The sequence below is a fragment of the Mastomys coucha genome, unplaced genomic scaffold (assembly GCF_008632895.1).
Source record: "Mastomys coucha isolate ucsf_1 unplaced genomic scaffold, UCSF_Mcou_1 pScaffold21, whole genome shotgun sequence".
In the NCBI taxonomy this organism is placed as follows: domain Eukaryota; kingdom Metazoa; phylum Chordata; class Mammalia; order Rodentia; family Muridae; genus Mastomys; species Mastomys coucha.
In genome coordinates, this window is record NW_022196904.1 from 71,058,753 (window position 1) to 71,079,436 (window position 20,684).

The following is a 20,684-nucleotide window of genomic DNA, read 5'->3' on the forward strand; positions in this document are numbered from 1 at the left end:
CACCTTCCATCATGTGGGTTCTGGGGCTTGAACTCTGGGCCTTGAGTTTGGTGGTTGGTGCCTTTACCTGCTCATCTATTTTGCTGGTCCCTGTTAATTTTACACTTTACAGGCAGAGCAGCAGCAGTCTACAGTGGCTTTTGGAGGTCCTCTTCAATTCTTACATCCTGTGTAATGCCTATGACCGCCATAGAATTCTGTTCTGTCTGTGTCTATTGGAACAGCTGTTTCTTTTTTGTTTTGTTTTGTTTTGTTTTCTGAGACAGGATTTTATAGCCCTGGCTGTCCTGGAACTCTACTAATCTAAGGCTAAGACTCCTTGGGCTTTTTTTTTTTTTTTTAATTGATTGAGCAACCAGTGTCTTATGAATGAAACAGCCAGTCATTCAGAACATCTGTGATTTTGGGTCACTTGACCTATAAACAAATCTAGATTGTGTTCAGGACAGTTGTAACATGTATATGGATGGGTCTTTTTTGTATCTACCTTAGGAGTCAATACTTACACAGGAATTTATTAGATGTACATAAGAGCTGGGCAAATTTAGGTAGACCAGGCTAGCCTTGAACTCAGAGATCCACCTGCCTCGGCCTCCTGAGTGGCTGGGATTAAAGGCATGCTCCACCACAGTCTGGCTTAAATTTGTTGTATTTATTTACTTAGTGTATGCATACTTGGTTACTTAGTGTGCATGTAGAGGTCAAAAGACAACTTGTGGGTATTGGTTCTGTGGGTCCTAAGAATAAAAATCAAGGTCGTTAGGCATGATAGCAAGTATCCTAACCTTCTGAGCCATCTTACCAGACCAGAATTATCAAACGAGGGTTTCTACCCTACATTTGATCATTCAGTTCATTCAGTTCCCAGGCAAAAAAACCAAAAAAACAAAAACAAAAAACAAAAACAAAAAAAAAACCCACACAACTTTTATTTTTATAATAAGCCTTAATCAGCACTAGAGCTAGGCAGATATCTACCCTTTATACCATTAAAATCTATTTCCCCACCAATAACCCTGAATTATAACTTGCTATGTTCTATCTGGACTGCTCTTCACTCCAGTTGGCTAGCTCTCAATTCCAGTTGGGTAGCTCTCATAGCCAGCTTACTCCTTCATAACTTACTCCTTGGTGGCTTTGTCCTCTTTTTGTTTTCCCCCCTTGGTCTCCTCAGACCCCAAACCTGGGAACCCAAGAACCCCCGCCTATCTCTCTTCTGCCCAGCTATTGGCTGTAGGCATCTTTATTCACCATCAGGGTTAACTTGGGGGCAAGGTTAATAGCTTCATTTGGGTGCGTCACTTGGGTATGTGCAGACTTTTTTATCCCTGTGTGCAACCAGGCTTTGGGGGCCAGTATTTACCACTATAATACAAGCAAAAGACCAAACCTCTACCAGAAATGTTTTTGTTTTCGTTTTTAATTTGAATGTTTTGATGCAAAGAGAAGAAAAAATTCCATATATTTAATGTCAAGTCTATTCTTAGCTTTTTAGAGCTTTTCTTTTTCTTCTTTTTCTTTCTTCCTTTTTTCTTCTGGATTTAAATGTTTCTTTTAACACACACATATGCACACACACACACACACAAATGTATATGTAGCTTTGTGTGTGTGTGTGTGTGTGTGTGTGTGTGTGTGTGTGTGTGTGTGTATTCAGGTCTTTATACATGCTAGGTATGTCCTCTTTATTCAGGTCCTTAGCCCTGTATATGTTTTACCTATAGAGTAACTTGAATGTATTTTCTGATTATTGAGTCATCTTGTAGTTGTCTACATTTTTTTAAAAAGCAAAATTCTGCTCTTTTCTGTTATTTGGATGAACAGACTTCCATTTTAGAGTCTTCTTTCCCCCAAATCTTCATTTCTCTAAATTGAAATGGTTATAATTTCTGGCTTCCATTCTTCTGTCTGTTTTGTGTGTGCACATGTACATGTACTGCAAGTGCCTTTACCCATTGAACCATTTTGGTGGCCCCTCGAATGCATTTCCGTAACTCCACTTTTATTTCTCAGGACCTTTTCCTGCACTGGTATGCCTTTTCTTCTCCCCCCGCCCCCTTTCACTTCCATGTCTGTTGTAGTACTGGAGTTTGAATTAGGGCTTTGCACATGCTAGGCAAATGTTTTACCACTGAATACCACCCTAAGCCCTTTTTCTGCTTTTTATTTTGAGATAAAGCCTTACTAAGTTGCTTGGGCAAGCCTTGAACTTGCAATGAAAAAGTGATGCTGTGTTTTAAGGGGCTATTCTAAACTGATATCTAGTTGTCTTAATTAGAGTTTCTATTTCTGTGATAAACACCAAGGCCAAAAGCAACTTGAGGAAGAAAGGGTTTATTTCATGTTATATCTTATAAGTCTATCATAGAAGGAAGTCAGGGCAAGAACTGATGCAGAAGCCATGGAGGAGTGCTGCTTACCGTCTTGCTTCTTATGGCTTGCTCAGCTTGTTTTCTTATGGCACCCAGGACCACCAGCCCAGGGATGATACCATCCATAGTGAACTAGCCCTCCTACATCAATCGTTAGTCAAGAAAGTGAACCACAGACTTGCCCACACGCCAATGGAGGGGGGCATTTTCTCAATTGAGGTGCTCTCTTCTATAATATTCTAACTTGTACCAAGTTGACATGAAGCTAGTCAATACATCTGACCTCTTTATTTATGAACAGCATTGTTTAAATTCGTTATTCTAAATGTATAATATGAGACCATGGTTCAAAAAAATCAATGTTTTGGGTTTTGTCCTTTTTTTTAATTGTTGTGTTCTAGGTTCATAATTTTTGAGAATTTAGTTCATGATCAGTTTGCCTTGTTGCTTTGGGCCTGAGACAAAGCAACATAACATGATTGAGGAAACTTGTGGTAGAGTAACTGTCTGATCTCATAACCTCTGTGGAACAAAAAGAAGGGGGCTGGGAATGAAATATCCCCTTCAAAAGCATGCCTCTAGTCTTGACTTCCTTCTCCTAAGCTGCATCATCCTTCAGTACAGCCTTCAAAACACCAATCTTTGGGAGATATTTAAGATCCAAAGCACAGCAGATAAACCCATGGGTTGAGATCCATTATTTTAGGGAACTTATGAAAGCATTAAACTTGACACTAGAATTGGTCAGTGAGTTAACATCTTTTTATTTTTTTGTAGTTACCTAGAAATGACAGCCACACCGGGCAGTGGTGGTGCTCATCTTTAATCTCAGCACTTGGGAGGCAGAGACAGGTGGATTTCTGAGTTCGAGGCAAGCCTGGTCTACATAGTGAGTTCTAGGATAGCCAGGGCTACACAGAGAAACCCTGTCTTGGAAAAAAAAAAATGAGTTCCAGGATTGCCAGGGCTACACAGAGAAACCCTGTCTTGGAAAAAAAAATGAGTTCTAGGATAGCCAGGGCTATACAGAGAAACCGTGTCTCAAAAAAAAGAAATGACAGCCACATTCATGTGCACAAATAGACATAGGGTGTATATTCACTCAGATTCTATGGTATTCAGTTGCTATGTTTTAGGGTAGGATTTTGCTAAAGGCAAGAAGTTCTACCTCCTAATTTTGCTATAGTCATATAAAATTATATATCATTTTTACTTTTCAAAGAATTCTAATTGGTGAGTTAGACTTGGTGAGACTCCATTCAAAATTAAGATGTTTCTTATTCCTTACTAAAGTATTTGGTAAAATTTCCTAGAAAAACTAGTAGATCCTAGAGGAAGTTGTAATTGTAGCTTTGCTTATGCATTGTTAAATTGCTCTTCTAACAGGTCACATAAATTATTACTTATATGACTTTTACCACTTAATTTTACCACAACCCTGTAACACTTGGGAGTGTTACTTTATTTAAAGAAAAAAAATTTTATTTTTGAGACATGGTTTCTCTGTGTAGTCTTGGCCTTTCCAGAACTCACTCTGTAGACCATGCTGTCTTTGACTTAAGATCTGTCTCTGCTTCCAGAATTATGGGATTAAAGTGCAACACCACTGCCCTGCTAAGAAAGAAAAATGTAAAGCAAGCTCTCATATAGCTCTCAGGCTGACTTCACATATAACTGAGACTGGCCTTGAACTCCTGATCCTCCAGCCTCCACCTCCCAGAGTGCTGAGGTTGCAGGTATTTGCTACCACACCTATCTTTGTTTTGTTAGTTTTTAAGATGAAGTCTTGCTATGTGGCTCCTCCTGCCTCAGCCTTCCCAAGAGGTGAGACTGTAGGTGTACACTAGCACTCCTGCACTAGCTAACTGATTTTCTAGCAAATATATTTTATGTCTGATCATTCTCTGCAAACCCGTGACAAATTTCTGTGGGAGAACTGAAGTAGAAGCTTAAGGGTTTCTTTGGAAAGTCATGTGTGTTGCATGGTGTTTTGCTAGGGCAAACATGTGAAGGAATGTTTGACTAGATGGACACAGGTAAAAGGCTAAGAAAGACACTTGGGAAAGAATGCTTCACTAAAACAGACAGGTAAAAGGATGTTTTACTAAAACAAGCTTGTAAAAGGGCACGTGATAAGAGCTTCTTTGCTATCAACACACATATATTGGTCTGCCTTATATAGTTGAGCTATGTTTGTAAAAACACACCAAGAAACTTGTTTGTGGTGGTGTGCTCCAGTTTCTTACTGCTTCCTTCGACTCAGGTTGATTGGCAGAGTGAAGTCAGTTGAGACAAATTACATGCTGAGAAAAGGCCCATAGAAGACACATGATGTTTGGAGGGAATATAAAAAGGACAGACAGTAATGGGGGCTGATCTTAGCTTACTTACATAGCTGAATTCTTGTTGCTCTCACATCTTCAGTGATCTTTGCTCCCTCAGAGAAGGGAGGCCCAGCTGAGAACTTTTCCTAGTGTTCTTCTTGGCGCTGGTCCCTCCTGCTGACTCAAGCTGAGGCCAGGCTATTCCTGCTAAGTCATGCCACTGCTGATGCTAACCGGACTCTACCAAACTGGACTGCTAATATTTCAATTAAAGTGTTTACGAGTGGATCAAGCTGCTGCTGCTAACCTGTGAACTAAACTGCCAGTTTTCAGACAACACAGATTGGAGTTGTTCCAAAGAACCATTTCTAAACAGGTCCACTTCCCCCATATCCTTTTTTTTCCCTACTACCTCTGGGGTAGGGGTGGGGGGTGAAAAGAGAAGTTAAAGTGTTTCAAAACCATCATTAAAAATAGCCATTAAAAAATTAAAGTTACAGAGAATATTACTTATTCTGATGTGATACCTCTTCATCAAACCCCTGTCCTTTTCTGGAGGACACTGGGCTGCAGCAAATGTCTTACTATCTGACCATTGTCCCTGCTCTCGCACATGCTTTTCCTCAGCACTGCCGAAGGGCCAATCTGTCCTACCTTTCTTCAGCTTTCTCCCCTTAGGCATTGGAAGGCAGGAAGAAGTGGAGGCAGGAAGCATCTGAAGCAAAGGTCCCAAAGGCATTTCTTCACGGTTATGCTGCACATCAGTTCGCTTGGCACTGGGATGCTGCTGTCGGTGGTGTTCATGGACTCCAGCACCTAGTCCAGGAGACAAATAGCTGTTCTGTTTAAAACTTTAATCTCAGTCTAGTGAGGCAGTCTGCCGACCCTGTTTAAATAATTGCTATTTTATGAGGCTGGTGAGATGGCTCAGCGCGGAAGAGCACCGACTGCTCTTGGAAAGGTCATGAGTTCAAATCCCAGCAACCACATGGTGGCTCACAACCACCCATAATGAGATCTGACGCCCTCGTCTGGTGCGTCTGAAGACAGCTACAGAGTACTTACATATAATAAATAAATAAATCTTTAAAAGAAAATTTTAAAAAATTGCTATTTTACTTATCCATAACTGGGTATCTTCACAAGGGGAGGGAATATACTTTTTTCATTTCCATGAGAACTCCTAGAAAAGGAGATATGCTTTGTGTAGGTTTGAAGTATATGTGGTTGTGATGTGAGAAAGCAAACCTGCAAACCTGTTGATATAAAGGGGGTGGTAAGAGATACACTTTTTCTTTGTTTGTTTGTTCCTTCCTTCCTTCCTTCCTTCCTTTCTTTCTTTCTTTCTTTCTTTCTATCTATCTTTCTTTCTTTCTTTTTTCTTTTTGAGACAGGTTTCTCTGTAGAGCCTTGGCTGTCCTGGAACTCACTCTATAGACCAGGCTGGCCTTGAACTCAGAAATCTGCCTGCCTCTGCCTCCCAAGTGCTGGGATTAAAGGCGTTGTCACCACCACCCAGCCCAAGAGATACACTTTCATCATGCTGCCTACCTTCCTTGTGGTTCTAGTCCTTCTCTTCTTTTTCTCCCTTTTAAATTTTATAGAAGTAATTTGTTAGTGTACCAGATGTGCACTAAATAACTAAAATAACTTGCTAGTAATTTAATTACCCTAAACAGTTTTTTAAGTTACAACTAATTTTCTTTGTTGCTGTGTAGATTATTGACCATGGTTTTATTGATTAAGTAATAGTCAAATATTTAACCATTTTCCCTGGGTATTAGTCTAGGCCTTGAATTTTCTATGTAAGAAAGGATGATCTTGAACTTCTGATCTTCCTGCTTTTAGGTCTGAAGTGCTAGGATTATCAGTATTCTCTGCACATCTGCCTCACATGACCCTCCCACTTTATGTGGTCCTGGAATCAGACTGACAAAGTCCTTCTGTAGGTGCTAGGACCCAGATAGAAGGGTCCGTCCCCTCAGCCTTGAGATCAGGTCTCTAGGTCTATATAGACGATACACCTTTTTTTTTAAGATTTATTTATTTATTATATGTAAGTACATTGTAGCTGTCTTCAGACACTCCAGAAGAGGGAGTCAGATCTTGTTATGGATGGTTGTGAGCCACCATGTGGTTGCTGAGAATTGAACTCAGGACCTTTGAAAGAGCAGTCAGTGCTCTTAACCACTGAGCCATCTCTCCAGCCCCCTAGATGATACATCTTTATCTTATGATATTTTCTATTTTTATCTCATTGTCTTTATTAAGAAAGCTGTAGAGCCAGGTGGTGGTGGCGCATGCCTTTAATCCCAGAACTTGGGAGGCAGAGGCAGGGGGATTTCTGAGTTCGAGGCCAGCCTGGTCTACAGAGTGAGTTCCAGAACAGCCAGGGCTACACAGAGAAACCCTGTCTTGAACCCCCCCCTCCCCAAAAAAAAAAGCTGTAGAGACAACTCAACAGTTAATGGTACTTGTTCTTGCAAAGGATCCCAGTTGATTCCAAGCATTCACATAGGGGCTCACAACCTTCCATAGTGGGATCTTATGTCTGTCCCCTTCTTACTTGCAGTGGCACTAGGCTCACACGTGGTGTACAGGTGTACATGTGAGCAAAACATTCATATACATAAAAAATGGTTTAAAAGAGGTTTTAAGCCGGTGGTGGTGGTGCATGCCTTAATTCCAGCACTTGGGAGGCAGAGGCAGGCGGATTTCTGAGTTCGAGGCCAGCCTGGTCTACAGAGTGAGCTCCAGGACAGCCAGAGCTATACAGAGAAACCCTGTCTCGAAAAAACAAAACAAAAAAAAGGAGGTTTTAATAGAAGCAGCAGCAGCTTGGTGTGGTGGTGCACACCTTTGGCTCCAACTTTTGGGAGACAGAGGCAGGTAGATCTTTGTGAATTCCAGGACAGCCTGTGTGTGTGTTTGTGAGAGAGAGACAGAGACAGAGAGACAGAGACAGAGAGACAGAGACAGAGAGACCGACCCCGTCTCAAAAATCAGAAGAACAAGGAAGAGGGAGGAGAAAGAGGAGGAAAGGAAAGAAGGAGGAGAAGAAGAAAACACAGAAAGAGGAAGAAAGAGAATGTATATGAATATGAGAATCTGTATATATATATTCAGTAAAGATCCTCAGAGACTCTTGGTTGCGGATAAGCCTAGGCACCATTTATTCCTGATATTTGGCTGTGTGAAATATGTGAGCCACCTAGAAGGGGACCATATGCCAGTTAGATATAAGTTAGTGAGGGCAGAGGTGATAAGGAGATAAGACCTCCCAGGCAAGCTTGTCACTACAGATAAGCTTCTCTTTAGCTTTTTCTACTTTCAACAGGCTAGAAACCTTAGCGAGAAATTCAGTATGTGACTTCTTATTGTAGAAGGTGGGGTTCTGCAGGGGTGAGCCAGCTGCATATATGCATTAGGATGATGGGTATTCAATACAGATGATATAAGATAATTCAGAGAGGCCCTGCTGGTCATTGATTCTGTTCTTTGTTTTTCTTGTAGCACTTGTCAGCATCCAGCCATGGGGGATATGAAAACCCCAGATTTTGATGATCTTCTGGCTGCCTTTGACATCCCAGATCCCACAAGTCTTGATGCAAAGGAGGCCATCCAGACTCCCAGTGAGGAGAATGAGAGTCCCCTGAAGTCTTCAGGCATGTGTATGGATGAGAATGTGTCCTTGTCTCACTCAGGGTCAGCCCCAGATGTGCCGGCCGTGAGTGTCATTGTCAAGAACACCAGCCGCCAAGAGTCATTTGAAGCAGAGAAAGACCACATTGCCCCCAGTCTCCTACATAATGGATTTCGGGGCTCAGACCTGCCTCCAGACGCCCACCACTGTGGGAAGTTTGATTCTGCTTTTATAAATGGAGACAGTGCTAGGAGTTTCACGAGCAAACTAGAGCCTTCCAAGTCGGAGCCATTACCCACCTTCAACCAGTTCAGCCCAATCTCAAGCCCAGAACCTGAGGATCCTGTCAAAGATAATGGGTTTGGGATAAAGTCCAAGCACTCTGACAGTTATTTCCCACCTCCTCCTGGGACTGTGGGAGGCCCAGTCCTGGAAGCTCTGGCAAAGTTCCCAGTCCCGGAACTACACATGTTTGATCACTTTTGTAAGAAAGAACCTAAACCAGAACCCTTGCCTTTAGAGAGCCCACAGGAACATGAGCAGGGTGGGCAGACGGTGGTGGAGCCTCACAAGGATGTGGATTCCAGTCGGTTCTTCGGGGAAGCTTTAGAGTTCAATAGTCACCCTAGCAACAGTATTGGAGAGCCCAAGAAGCTTGTTCCAGAGCTTAGTGCTTGCTCCGCTGTCCCCCCTAGGCAGCGTCTGAAGCCCGCCCATTCCAAGCTATCCTCATGTGTTGCAGCCTTGGTGGCCTTACAGGCCAAAAAAGTGGCCAGTGTCACTAAGGAGGATCAGCCTGGTCACACAAAGGATTCCTCAGGGCCCACTAAAGAGGGTTCTAAAGGCAGCCCCAAAATGCCCAAGTCACCAAAGAGTCCCCGGAGCCCTCTAGAGGCCACTAGAAAAAGTATCAAGCCATCAGATAGCCCTCGGAGCATCTGCAGTGACAGCAGCAGCAAAGGGTCCCCTTCTGTGGCTGCCAGCTCCCCACCAGCAATTCCCAAAGTCAGAATCAAAACAATTAAGACATCTTCTGGGGAAATCAAGCGAACTGTTACAAGGATCCTGCCAGACCCTGATGATCCAAGTAAGTCCCCTGCTGAGTCACCTGCAGGGAGCACAATCACTGAGGCTCCAAGTGAGGTTCCAGGGGATGAAGGCACAGCCATGCCTGTGGAAGAGCACTTTTCTGAGGCAGGCATAAATTCAGGGAGCCCCCAGGGTGACAGAAAAGGGGATGAGAATATAATCAAGACCAGTGACTCTTCATCTCCCTGCCGCATCTCTGGGCTCCGGGTCCCAAAAGGATCTGCCCTGAACTCACAGGCAAGCAAGAAGCAGCAGAGCACAGCACTTCAGGCATCAACCCCCACTGCCAGTCTCTTGCCCAAAGCTGTGCACTTGGCCAACTTGAACCTGGTTCCCCACAGTGTTGCCGCATCTGTGACTGCCAAGTCCTCAGCACAGAGACGGAGCCAGCCTCAGGTCACACAAATGACAGTGCCCCTGGTCCACCAGGTGAAAAAGGCCGCCCCTCTAATTGTGGAGGTCTTCAACAAGGTCCTTCACAGTTCTAACCCTGTGCCCCTCTATGCGCCAAATCTCAGCCCACCTGCAGACAGTAGAATCCACTTGCCGGCCAGTGGGTACTGCTGCCTGGAGTGTGGAGACGCATTTGCCTTAGAGAAGAGCCTGAGCCAGCACTATAGCCGGCGCAGTGTCCACATTGAGGTGCTGTGCACACTGTGCTCTAAGACACTGCTCTTCTTCAACAAGTGCAGCCTGCTTCGGCATGCCCGTGACCACAAGAGCAAGGGACTTGTCATGCAGTGTTCTCAGCTGCTTGTGAAGCCCATCTCTGCGGACCAGATGTTTGTGGCGGCTCCTGTGAACTCCACTGCACCAGCAACCCCAGCCTCTTCTTCCTCCCCCAAACCCAGCCCCACTTTGGACAATGCCAGCTCTGTAATTCCAGCCTTGCCACTTTACCCAGACCCAGTGAGGCTCATCCGGTATGGAACCAAATGTCCTGAATGTCACAAGCAGATGCGAGATTATATGGTCCTGGCTACACATTTCCAGAGGACAACTGAGGAAACTGAGGGGCTAGTAAGTAGACCATCACATTGTTGGGTATTAAGCCTCAGGCCCATGTAAGTCCCATGATGGGGACTTTAGAGAGCCCATTAGAATGGGAGCAGAGGTAGAAACCCTTAGTCTTAGAGGAGGACATATGGCTTAATGGTAGGTGTCTTACCTGAATACAGAGTGCTTGGTTTCTTATTTAGGAAGATAATCCTATCCATACCGATGGGGAAAGCCTGAAGATCCAACAAGTTTAGCCAGGGGATTGTGGTATTTGCTTATAATTGTAGTACTTATAAGGCTAAAGCAGAAGGATCATGAATCTGAGACCAGAGCAAGACGAACAAAACTGTCTTTCTGGGCATGCTCCATGTTCCACTTCCACTCAGATTGGCAGTGAGTTTGATCCAAATTCAGGCCTGTTAGGGCTTAGGTGGGTGGTCTCTTTCTGGCCTTTGGAAGATAGTAACATGGTTTTGGCAAGTGCCCAGAGAACCTGAGCATGGGGGTAGATGAATCACTGTGTTTGTCCCTTAGTCTGTTTTCTAAGAACATTCTACCCCTCAGTAGACAGAGCTGTTGAGCAGAACTTCTCTGGAGATAGGGCCAGAGGCAGAGCTGAGGAGGAAAGGAGAGTGGGTAGGCATGTAAGCTCCATGCAGAAGGTTTGTAGGTCTCTAGCCTTCATCCATGTTCTCCTAACTCTAGAAAAGGAGTTGAGCTTTTCTGATCCCTGGTTGTAGTTGGTGAGATATGTGGTTTGTTTTTAAAGGCCCTTGGTGCTTACCCTTTGCTGCCCTATTGCCATTGCTAGCAGATTCTGTCAGCAAGGCAGCCTAAGCTGTGTCAGTACAGTTATGGTTGAAACACTTTGGAGCTAGAGGCAGGAGGGCTATGTAGTAAGACTTTAGCTTTAGAAACAGAAAGGCCTTCGGATTGGTGTGTGTGTGTGTGTGTGTGTGTGTGTGTGTGTGTGAGATCTGTGTTTCAGATTACAAAGAGCTAAACATTTCTTATTTTCTTGAAACAGGGTCTTTTTGGTGTAGAAGCTCACTGTTTTGCTTAGGTTGGCTGGCCAGCAAGCTTCTAGGATCTGCCCATTTCTGCACTGGGGCTCCAGTCATGCACAGCCATGCACAGCATTTTCCCATGGGTCAGCACCCAGGGTGGTCTTTCTACTTGGGATCCTTGCTGCTCTCACAGATGTGCTCTTACCCACTGAGCCATCTCTAGGACTCCTTTCACGACACAGTAACTTACTCCTTCACTACTTGGTTCCTTAGTCAGGGGGTATTAGTTTGCTCTTCTTTTTGTAATAAAAACTAATCAGAGATTAGAGTGGTAACTCTTTTATTGTTCTTGTAGAGGACCCAGGTTTGATATAGCACCTACATGGTGGCTCACAGATACTCATAACTTGGATTTCAAGGGATCTGACCTCCTCCTCTAACTTCCAGAGGCACCAGGCATGCAAACAGTACACATATATACATATACATGCAGGCAAAACACTCACACATATAAAAATAAAATAAATAGATCTTTTTTAAAAAGGAGACATGTGGAGGTGCATGTTTAATTCTAGCACATGAGAGGCAGAGACAGTCCAGTCTGGTCTACTTGGGCTGGGCCCTTCCATGCTCGTCACTGATAAGGAAATGCTTTGCAGACTTGCCTACAGGCAATCTGATGGAGGTATTTGGTCAACTGAGGTTCTTTTTCATAGACAAGTCAAGCCTATATCAGGTTGCAGAAGAACAGCCAGGAAGGATACAAAAATTAGCCAAGAGAAAGTGTCTTAGATTGGGTTTTAGTGCTGTGAAGAAACACCATGACCACAGCAACTCAGAAAAAAAGCATTTAGCCAGGCAGTGGTGGCACACGCCTTTAATCCCAGCACTTGGGAAGCAGAGGCAGGAGGATTTCTGAGTTCGAGGCCAGCCTGGTCTACAGAGTGAGTTCCAGGACAGCCAGGGCTACACAGAGAAACCCTGTCTCGAAAAAACAAAACAAAACAAAACAAAAACAAAAACGAGAGAGAGAGAGAGAGAGAGAGAGAGAGAAAGCATTTAATTATACCTGGCTTACAGGTTCATCTGTTTAACCCATTATTATTACTATGGAGAGAAGCATGGCAAGAGTTAGGCAGACATGGTGCTGGGAGACAAAGCTGAGTCTATATCGGGATCTGCAGGTACTGGCTTGGCTTTTGAAAACCCTACATCTCCTACCCCTGCCCCCAGTGACACTATTCCTCTAATGAGGCCACATGTACTCCATCAAGGCCACACCTCCTAATCTCTCTCAAGTAGAGCCACTCCCTGGTGACCAAGCATTCAAATATATGAGCCCATGGGGCCAGTCTTGTTCAAACCACCACAGTCATAGCCTCTTACCCTCGCCTTCTCTGTTCCATGTCTCTCGTGATGAGTCATATGGAGTGTAGTCACCCCCCTCTCCTAGGGGCTTCAGTGGTCTTGTTTGTCCTAGCATACTTGAGTTGGGCTAGGACTATTTTTTCTGAATTTGGTCATTGAAGATCTTGGCCACGGAGGTCTGGTGCCTGGGTCTATGACATTTTCCACATTGCTTTTTACCCAAATTCTAAAGTTGTGTGTAGGTAGAAATTGGCATAGGATCAGGGCTGGCACCTCTCACACTACATCTTCCTTGTGTCACTCTGTTCTTGTGAGATCTACAGAAAAGCACAACCAGCCATAATGGAGAGACTGTTCTGGAAGGCTGTTGGGCTTCTCTCAGCCTAGTCTGAATCCTTCATAGTATCTCCTGTTGCTAAATGTGGCTTCCAGAGAGGGAGACTTAAGATCAGGAACTAGCCTTGATGGCCACTGGGCTTGAATAATTTTCCAGTATTTGCAGGAAAATACTGGTGTCAAGCCACATAGGCAGGCAAAGGGTGTTCAGATAGGCAGGGTGCAGTTCCGCAGCACTGCAGGAACAGTATGCTCGGATTTATGTCTTCCTCTTGGAAGTCTGCACCTGAAGCAAAACTACCTCCCCTACATTGACTGGATATGGTGGGTGGTGGGTGCTTTTCACCCCTCCCCTTGCATTCTGAGCAATTGGGATAGAATGTAAGCAAAGAGGGCTATATCATCATCATCAATCATCTCTTCCTCTTCTTCCTCATCCTTGTTTTTTTTTTTTTTTTTTTTTTTTTTTTTTTTTTTTTTTTTTAAAGACAGGGCCTCTCATGAGGGCTGGCGAGATGGCTCAGTGGGTAAGAGCATTGACTGCTCTTCCAAAGGTCCTGAGTTCAAATCTACATGGTGGCCCACAACCACCCATAATGAGATCTGATGCCCTCTACAGCTACAGTGTACTTATGTATAATAATAAATAAATCTTTAAAAAAAAAAGACAGGGCCTCTCTATATAAGTCGTGGAACTTACAGACCAGGCTGGCCTTTAACTCGGAGATCCACCTTCCCTCTGCCTCCCAAGTGCTAGGATTAAAGGCATGAACCATTATACCTTTACATGTAGGGTGTATCTTCTTGTTCTTAAGCTTTTATTTAACTATGCTGTCATCACACCTAGTAAAATTAATGAGATTCTTTAATATTACCTAATACAAATCTATATTAAAGCTTTCTTAATTACATTAAAAATTCTTACAATGAGCCTCTTATTTTTATTGTTTATCTTTATTTTGAAGCAATGTCTCATGTAGCTTTGGCTAGCCTCTAATTCACGCTGTAGCCAAGGCTGACCTTGAATTCCTGATCTTGCTTCTACCTCCCAAGTGCTAGGAATACAGGTATACCCCGCGATACCTGGCTTTTTAACAAACACCTGTGTTTCTTTCTTTTTTTTTTTTTAAAGATTTCTTTATTATTGTAAATAAGTACACTGTAGCTGTCTTCAGACGCACCAGAAGAGGGCGTCAGATCTCATTATGGATGGTTGTGAGCCACCATGTGGTTTCTGGGATTTGAACTTAGTACCTTTGGAAGAGCAGTCAGTGCTCTTACCATTGAGCCATCTCACCCCCAAAACACCTGTGTTTCTTTAAGTAACACAGACTGGACTCAAACTCATGACCCTTCTGCCAAGCACTAAGGTCAGAGATATGTGCAACCATGTTTGCCTTATTTTTTTTTTTTTTTTTTGCTAGCTTGTTTGATTTTTGTTTGTTTGTGTTTATAGTGCAGTGCTTCCAGTGTAGAACCTCAAGCATGCAAGGCAAGCTCTCTACCTCTGAGCTATGCCTCTGGCCTGAGTCTGAACTGTATCCTATTCTGGGCTATTTACATAAATCACATACTACATTGGTCTACTCTCTTCCTTTTGTTCCTTGTTATTGTTTTGGTTTTGTTGAAACAGGGTATCAGTCAGTGTGTTAACAAAGACTGTCCTGGAATTTGTGGCAATCCTTGTACCTCCACCTCCCAGGTTCTAGGCATTAACTACCCCTGGCTGTTATCAGTCTGTGACAGTATGCTTCCCACTCCACCCCACCTATGTCATATGCTTTCTTGGTGTTCTTTCCTAGACTTGCCAGGTATGCCAGATGCTGCTGCCCAACCAGTGTAGTTTCTGTGCACACCAGCGGATCCATGCACACAAGTCCCCCTACTGCTGCCCGGAGTGCGGTGTCCTCTGTCGCTCTGCTTACTTCCAGACTCATGTAAAGGAGAATTGCCTGCACTATGCCCGAAAAGTGGGCTACAGGTGGGTGCTACCTGGCTTACTGTCCTGGTATTGCCCAATGACAGGTCCTTTTTCTACGCTGAAACTTGTTTTATACTGAAATTTGGTTTTAAGAACCCAATTGGGGGGGCTGGGGGCCACAAGAGGTTGCTCGTGAGATGGCTCAGCCTTACCCACCAATGAGCCTATTGATCTGAGTTTGATATACTTTACCCATATGCTTTGTGGTGAGATGGGTGGAGATAGGAGAAGCCCTGGATGCTTGCAGCAAGATAGCTTAGTATATGCAACAATGAACCACAAAGAGACCCTCTCTCAAGGTAGAAAGCAAGGACTGACACCCAAGGTTGCTTTCCAGCCTCCACACTCACACTTTACATTATCACACCATGACACATGCACACCTTCATACTAACACACAAATGCATACATACACACACACACACACACACACACATAGCCAAATAGGACAAGCATGTTGGCTAGTGGGGATGAGATGTAGTTAAGTTGGTAGCGTTCTTGCCTAGCATGCTTAGAAGTCCAGATGTGATTCTAACACCATAATAGAAGGTAGAGATAAGAAGATCAGAAGTTCAAGGCCAGCCTGGGCTACCAGAGATCTTGCCTCAAAAAACAAATGAAAGCAATGCTGGCTGCTGGTTAGATAGACATTTCTGTTTTATAGAGGGAAGGAAGAGCACGAGAGAGAAAATTAGTTTTTTTAGAAATTAAATATTATAGCCAGGCATGGTGGCCTATACCTTTAATACCAGAGCTCAAGACAGAAGTACTTGGATCTCTGAGTTCAAGGCCAGCCTGGTCTATAAAATGAGCTCCAGGACAGCCAAGATTGCACAGAGAAACCCTGTCTTAGAAAACACAGCTGTACATCTGTATGCAACCACATACCTAAGTGTATATACACATACTACCTACATATATAAAAATAAGTTTAAAAAACCCTCAAGACATAAAGATAAAATTAAATATTAGAGTGAATAGCCTTGAAGGAGAAGAGACAATTTAGTCATTTTGTTTATATTTAGTCAATGTATGTAACTCCCTCCTTGGCTTTTTTCTTTGTTTGTTTTTTCTTTTTTCCTGTCTTATTCTGTTGGCCTGACTGACCTAAAATTGTATTCCTCTTAACTTTGCTTCCTGAGTATGTGTACACAGGAACATGTGTGTACACATGAACATACATTCACATGCATACACATATATACTCACACATATATACTGTGTGCATATGCAAGCACCCCTGACTTGCTTTCTTTTTGAGGCAAGGTCTCTTTGTGTGGTCCATGCTGGCCTAGACCTCTATGCTACTCAAGCTAGTTTCAAATTCACAGTCGCCTTGCTTTAGACAAATGCTGGGATTACAAGTAGCACTCTCATGCCCAGCTTGTCAGTTTGTTTTTTTAAAAAATAGATATATTTAGTGGAGCATTGGAGACACTTGATTATAATCTCAGATCCCAGGGACTAGAAGCATGAAGATTAAGAGGAACTGAAGGCCAGGAGCTGGAGGAATGGGGCAGCACTTAAGAGTTTTCGGGTCTTTCAGAGGACCTGGGTTCAGTTCTCAGTGCTCACAGGGTAGCTAACAGCTATCTGCAACTTTAGTCCCAAGGAATTGATGCCCTCTTCTGGCTTCTACAAGTACTGGACACTCGTGGCATATAGTCATATACACTGACAAAACCCCCTTACAGACAAAATAAAATAAATTAACTTTACAAAAAAAAAAAGCTCAAAGTTGGACAGTGGTGGTGCATGCCTTTAATTCCCGTGAGAGACAGAACCAGGCAGAGTTGGAGACAGCCTGTCTACAGAATGAGTTCTAGGACAGCCAGGGTTTTACACACACGCGCGCGCACACACACACACACACACACACACACACACACACACACACACACGCACGCACAAGTTCAAGGTTAGGGGCTAGAGAGATAGCTCAGTGGTTCAGAGCACTGACTGCTCTTGCAGTGAACCTGGGTTCCATTCCCTATGTTCATATTACAACTGCCTGTAACTTCAGCTACAGGGGTTCAATTTCTCTCTCTCTCTCTCTCTCTCTCTCTCTCTCTCTCTCTCTCTCTCTCTCTCTCACTCACACACACACACACACACACACACACACAAAATAACTCAGAATGGAATAGTCAGGAAATTTTCTGAAAGAAGCACACACACACACACACACACTAACTCAGAATGGAATAGTCAGGAAATTTTCTGAAAGAAGATTGTCCTAGTTACTGTTGTATTGCTGTGATGAAACACCATGACCAGGTCAACTTGTAGAAGAAACATTTAATTGAAGGTTTGCTTATAATTTCAGAGGGTGAGTCATCACGACAGGGAGTGAGGTGACAGGCAGGCAGACATAGCACTACAACAGTAGCTGAAAGCTCACATCTGTTCTGCAAATTGTAGGCAGAGAGAGGGACTAGGGCTGGCTAAGGCTTTTAAAACCTCAAAGCCCACCTCCAGTGACACATATCTAACAAGGCCAGACCTGTTCCAACAAGGTCATACCACCTAATCCTTCCCAAACAGTTCTATTAACTGGGGACTAAACATTCAAACATGAGCCTGTGGGAGCCAGTCTCATTCAAACTACCACAAGGATATTAGGTTTTCAAGCAGAAGGATAAGGGAGAGTATATATGGCGAAGTAGAAATAGGGAGACAACAAACACAAAAGAGATGACCAAGGTGATAAGCAGCTGTATGTAAAAGGCATGTGACTATGACCTGGGGGATGGTGAGAAATGAGCCAGGGAGCTGGCCAGGTCAGGCCAGGCCAGGCCAGGCAACACCTTATGTTCCTTGACAAACTTGTGGACTTTAGTCAGGGCAGTAAAAGCTACAGAAAGGCTTGCAACAAGAGTATAATCTGGCTCATCAATATTTTGGATTAAAAATAGTAATTTATTTACTTGTGAGGGAGAGTGCATGCCAGTGTACCTGTAGAGAACAACTTGCAGGACTCAGTTCTACCATGTGGGTCTTGGGAACTAAATCCCGGTCCTCTCTGAGATGGCTCAGCAGGGAAGGGCACATACTGCTCATGCAGAGGGGAGAGTTCACACTGGACAGTTAGTTAACAACCACCTATATATAACTTGAGCTTAAGGAGATCCAACTCCCTCTTCTCCTCTAGCCTCTATGGACATTGAATTTAAATGAACAAACCCATACACAGACATATACATATATACGTAATTAAAAATAAAATCCTTACTGGGTGGTACTAGCACAAACCTTTAATCCCATCACTCTGGAGGCAGAGACAGGTGGATTCTCTGGGAGTTCCAGGCCAGCCTGGTCTACATAGTGAATCCCAGGACAGCTGGGGCTACACAGAAACCCTGTCTCAAAAACAAACAAGTGAACAAACAACAACAGCAACAACACAAAAATCCATTTTTTAAAGCAAAATAAAATAAAAGCTCCCAGAACCCTTTAAACTTTGACTTAAGTTTATATAGCTAATTCTAAGATCCAATCCAATCTAATAGCAACTCATTACCAAAACATTTGGGAGATGTGTCTTTTTTCTGCATCTTGGGTTTTTGTTGTTGTTTTGAGACAGGGTCTTGTTACATAGCTCTGGCTGGCCTGGAACTTGCTATGTAGACCAGTCTAGCCTTGAACTAAAAAAAGATCTACCTGCATCTGCCTCTGCCTCTGCCTCTCCCTCCCAAATGCTGGGGCTAAAGGTGTGTGCAACCATGCTCAGCGCCAAGATACTTTCTTTTAATCTTTTCTCCCCTAAATTCTAGAGATTGAACCCAAGGCTTCACGTGCTAGTCAAGTACTGCAGAGATGCCTTTCAGTCTCTGAATTGTCACTTCTAGAGATTCTCAATGGCACACATGGCTTCCCAGCTTCAAGCTTACACTCTTTTTACCTTAGGTTTCTGAGTGCTACACACCTGGCTGGCTATGTCCTTTTTTTTAAGTGAACACATAGGAGTAAATATGAATGCCAAATCTTAACTCTGCTCAGCTTCATAAGGCCCTGACAGACTGTTTTCCAAAGCAACTGTACCATTTAAATTTCTACAGGCAGAGTGTGAAGTTTTTATTGGTCTTTGCCAACATTTGTTACTAAGTTTCTTGTTAGATGCATGATTTGTAGATATTTCCTCCCATTCTTTTGATGCAAATGCTATTTAACAATTTGTAAAAAGAGGACTATGTTCCTTTTTTCTTTTCTTTTTTGTTTTTTGTGTTTTGTTTTTCGAGACAGGGTTTCTCTGTGTAGCCCTGACTGTCCTGGAACTCACTCTGTAGATCAGGCTGGCCTCGAACTCAGAAATCCGCCTGCCTCTGCCTCCCAAGTGCTGGGACTAAAGGCGTGCGCCTCCACGCCCGGCAGATTATGTTCCATTGTACTGAGTGCTGCTACAGTTTTACAGTATTAGTTTGTATTTTTATTCTTTCCGATTTTTTTAAAGGACAATGCTAAAAAACCTTATACATTGTATATATGTATCACATAATTACATTTTATGTAAATGTACATATGTTTTAAGAAATGGAAATTTTGATTATTTTACTCTTTTTGATAATTTCATGTGTGTATATATGTGTTTTAATTAATCCTCCCTTTTCTCACATTTCTCTCTCTTTTTTCTTTTTTTTTTCTGGAATTCACTCTGTAGACGAGGCTGGCCTCAAACTCAGAGATCTGCCTGCCTCTGCCTAAGTGTTGGTATTAAAAGTATACACCATTACCACCTCACCTTTTCTCCTATTTCTTTTTTTCTTTTTTCTTTTCCCTCTGAGACAGAGTTTCTCTGTGTAGCCCTGGCTGTCCTGGAACTCACTCTGTAGACCAGGCTGGCCTCGAACTCAGAAATCCGCCTGCCTCTGCCTCCCAAGTGCTGGGATTAAAGGCATGTGCCACCACTACCTGGCTTCTTTTCTCCTATGTCTGTCAGCCTCTATATCCCATCCTTCCACATTTCTTTTCCAGATTCACATGACTTGGTTTCATCCTAAAACCTATTTAGTTTAACTAGGATCATCTGTGTGAGCAGTGGAATGGAATTGTCTATTGATTCTCTCTGGTAAAATCACCAGTGCCCAGCTGAAGGCAATGACTTCCTCTCTCCCTGAATTTCTCAGTAACAAATAGTTCAGCAATGAGGGACATGCCCCCCACCCCCACCCCCACCTCCGTAACTGTGTAGAGGAGCCCATTTTTATGCAGACCCAACTACCAATTACCAGTGCCTGATGCTGGGAGTTCCTGATGGCAGCGGCTATGTCTTGCTCAGGAGATGGCATTTCATAGCCCCTTTCCCTATTTTTCAATTCTTAGATTCTCTCTCTCAAATTTTAGTTTTAGGGGCTGGAGAGATGGCTCAGCAGTTAAAAAAGCACTGACTGCTCTTCTGAAGGTCCTCAATTCAAATCCCAGCAACTACATGGTGGCTCACAACCATCTGTAATGAGATCTGATGCACTCTTCTGGTGTGTCTGAAGACAACTACAGTGTACTTATAATAAATAAATATTTTTGCCAGGCAGTGGTGGCACACGCCTTTAGTCCCAGCACTTGGGAGGC

The 20,684-nt window shown here is 43.4% G+C and overlaps 1 protein-coding gene across 5 annotated transcripts in view; it reads left to right on the forward strand.

Moving 5' to 3' along the window:
- Znf592 (zinc finger protein 592) overlaps positions 1–20,684 on the forward strand; it is a 53,215-nt gene that overhangs the window by 23,388 nt on the left and 9,143 nt on the right. For all 5 annotated transcript variants that reach the window (XM_031387166.1, XM_031387164.1, XM_031387165.1 and 2 more), the window contains exons 3-4: positions 8,210–10,448; positions 14,941–15,119. In XM_031387166.1, the coding sequence (XP_031243026.1) occupies positions 8,229–10,448; positions 14,941–15,119 (2,399 nt within the window). In that variant the 5' untranslated portion in view covers positions 8,210–8,228. The remainder of the gene's footprint in view (positions 1–8,209; positions 10,449–14,940; positions 15,120–20,684) is intronic.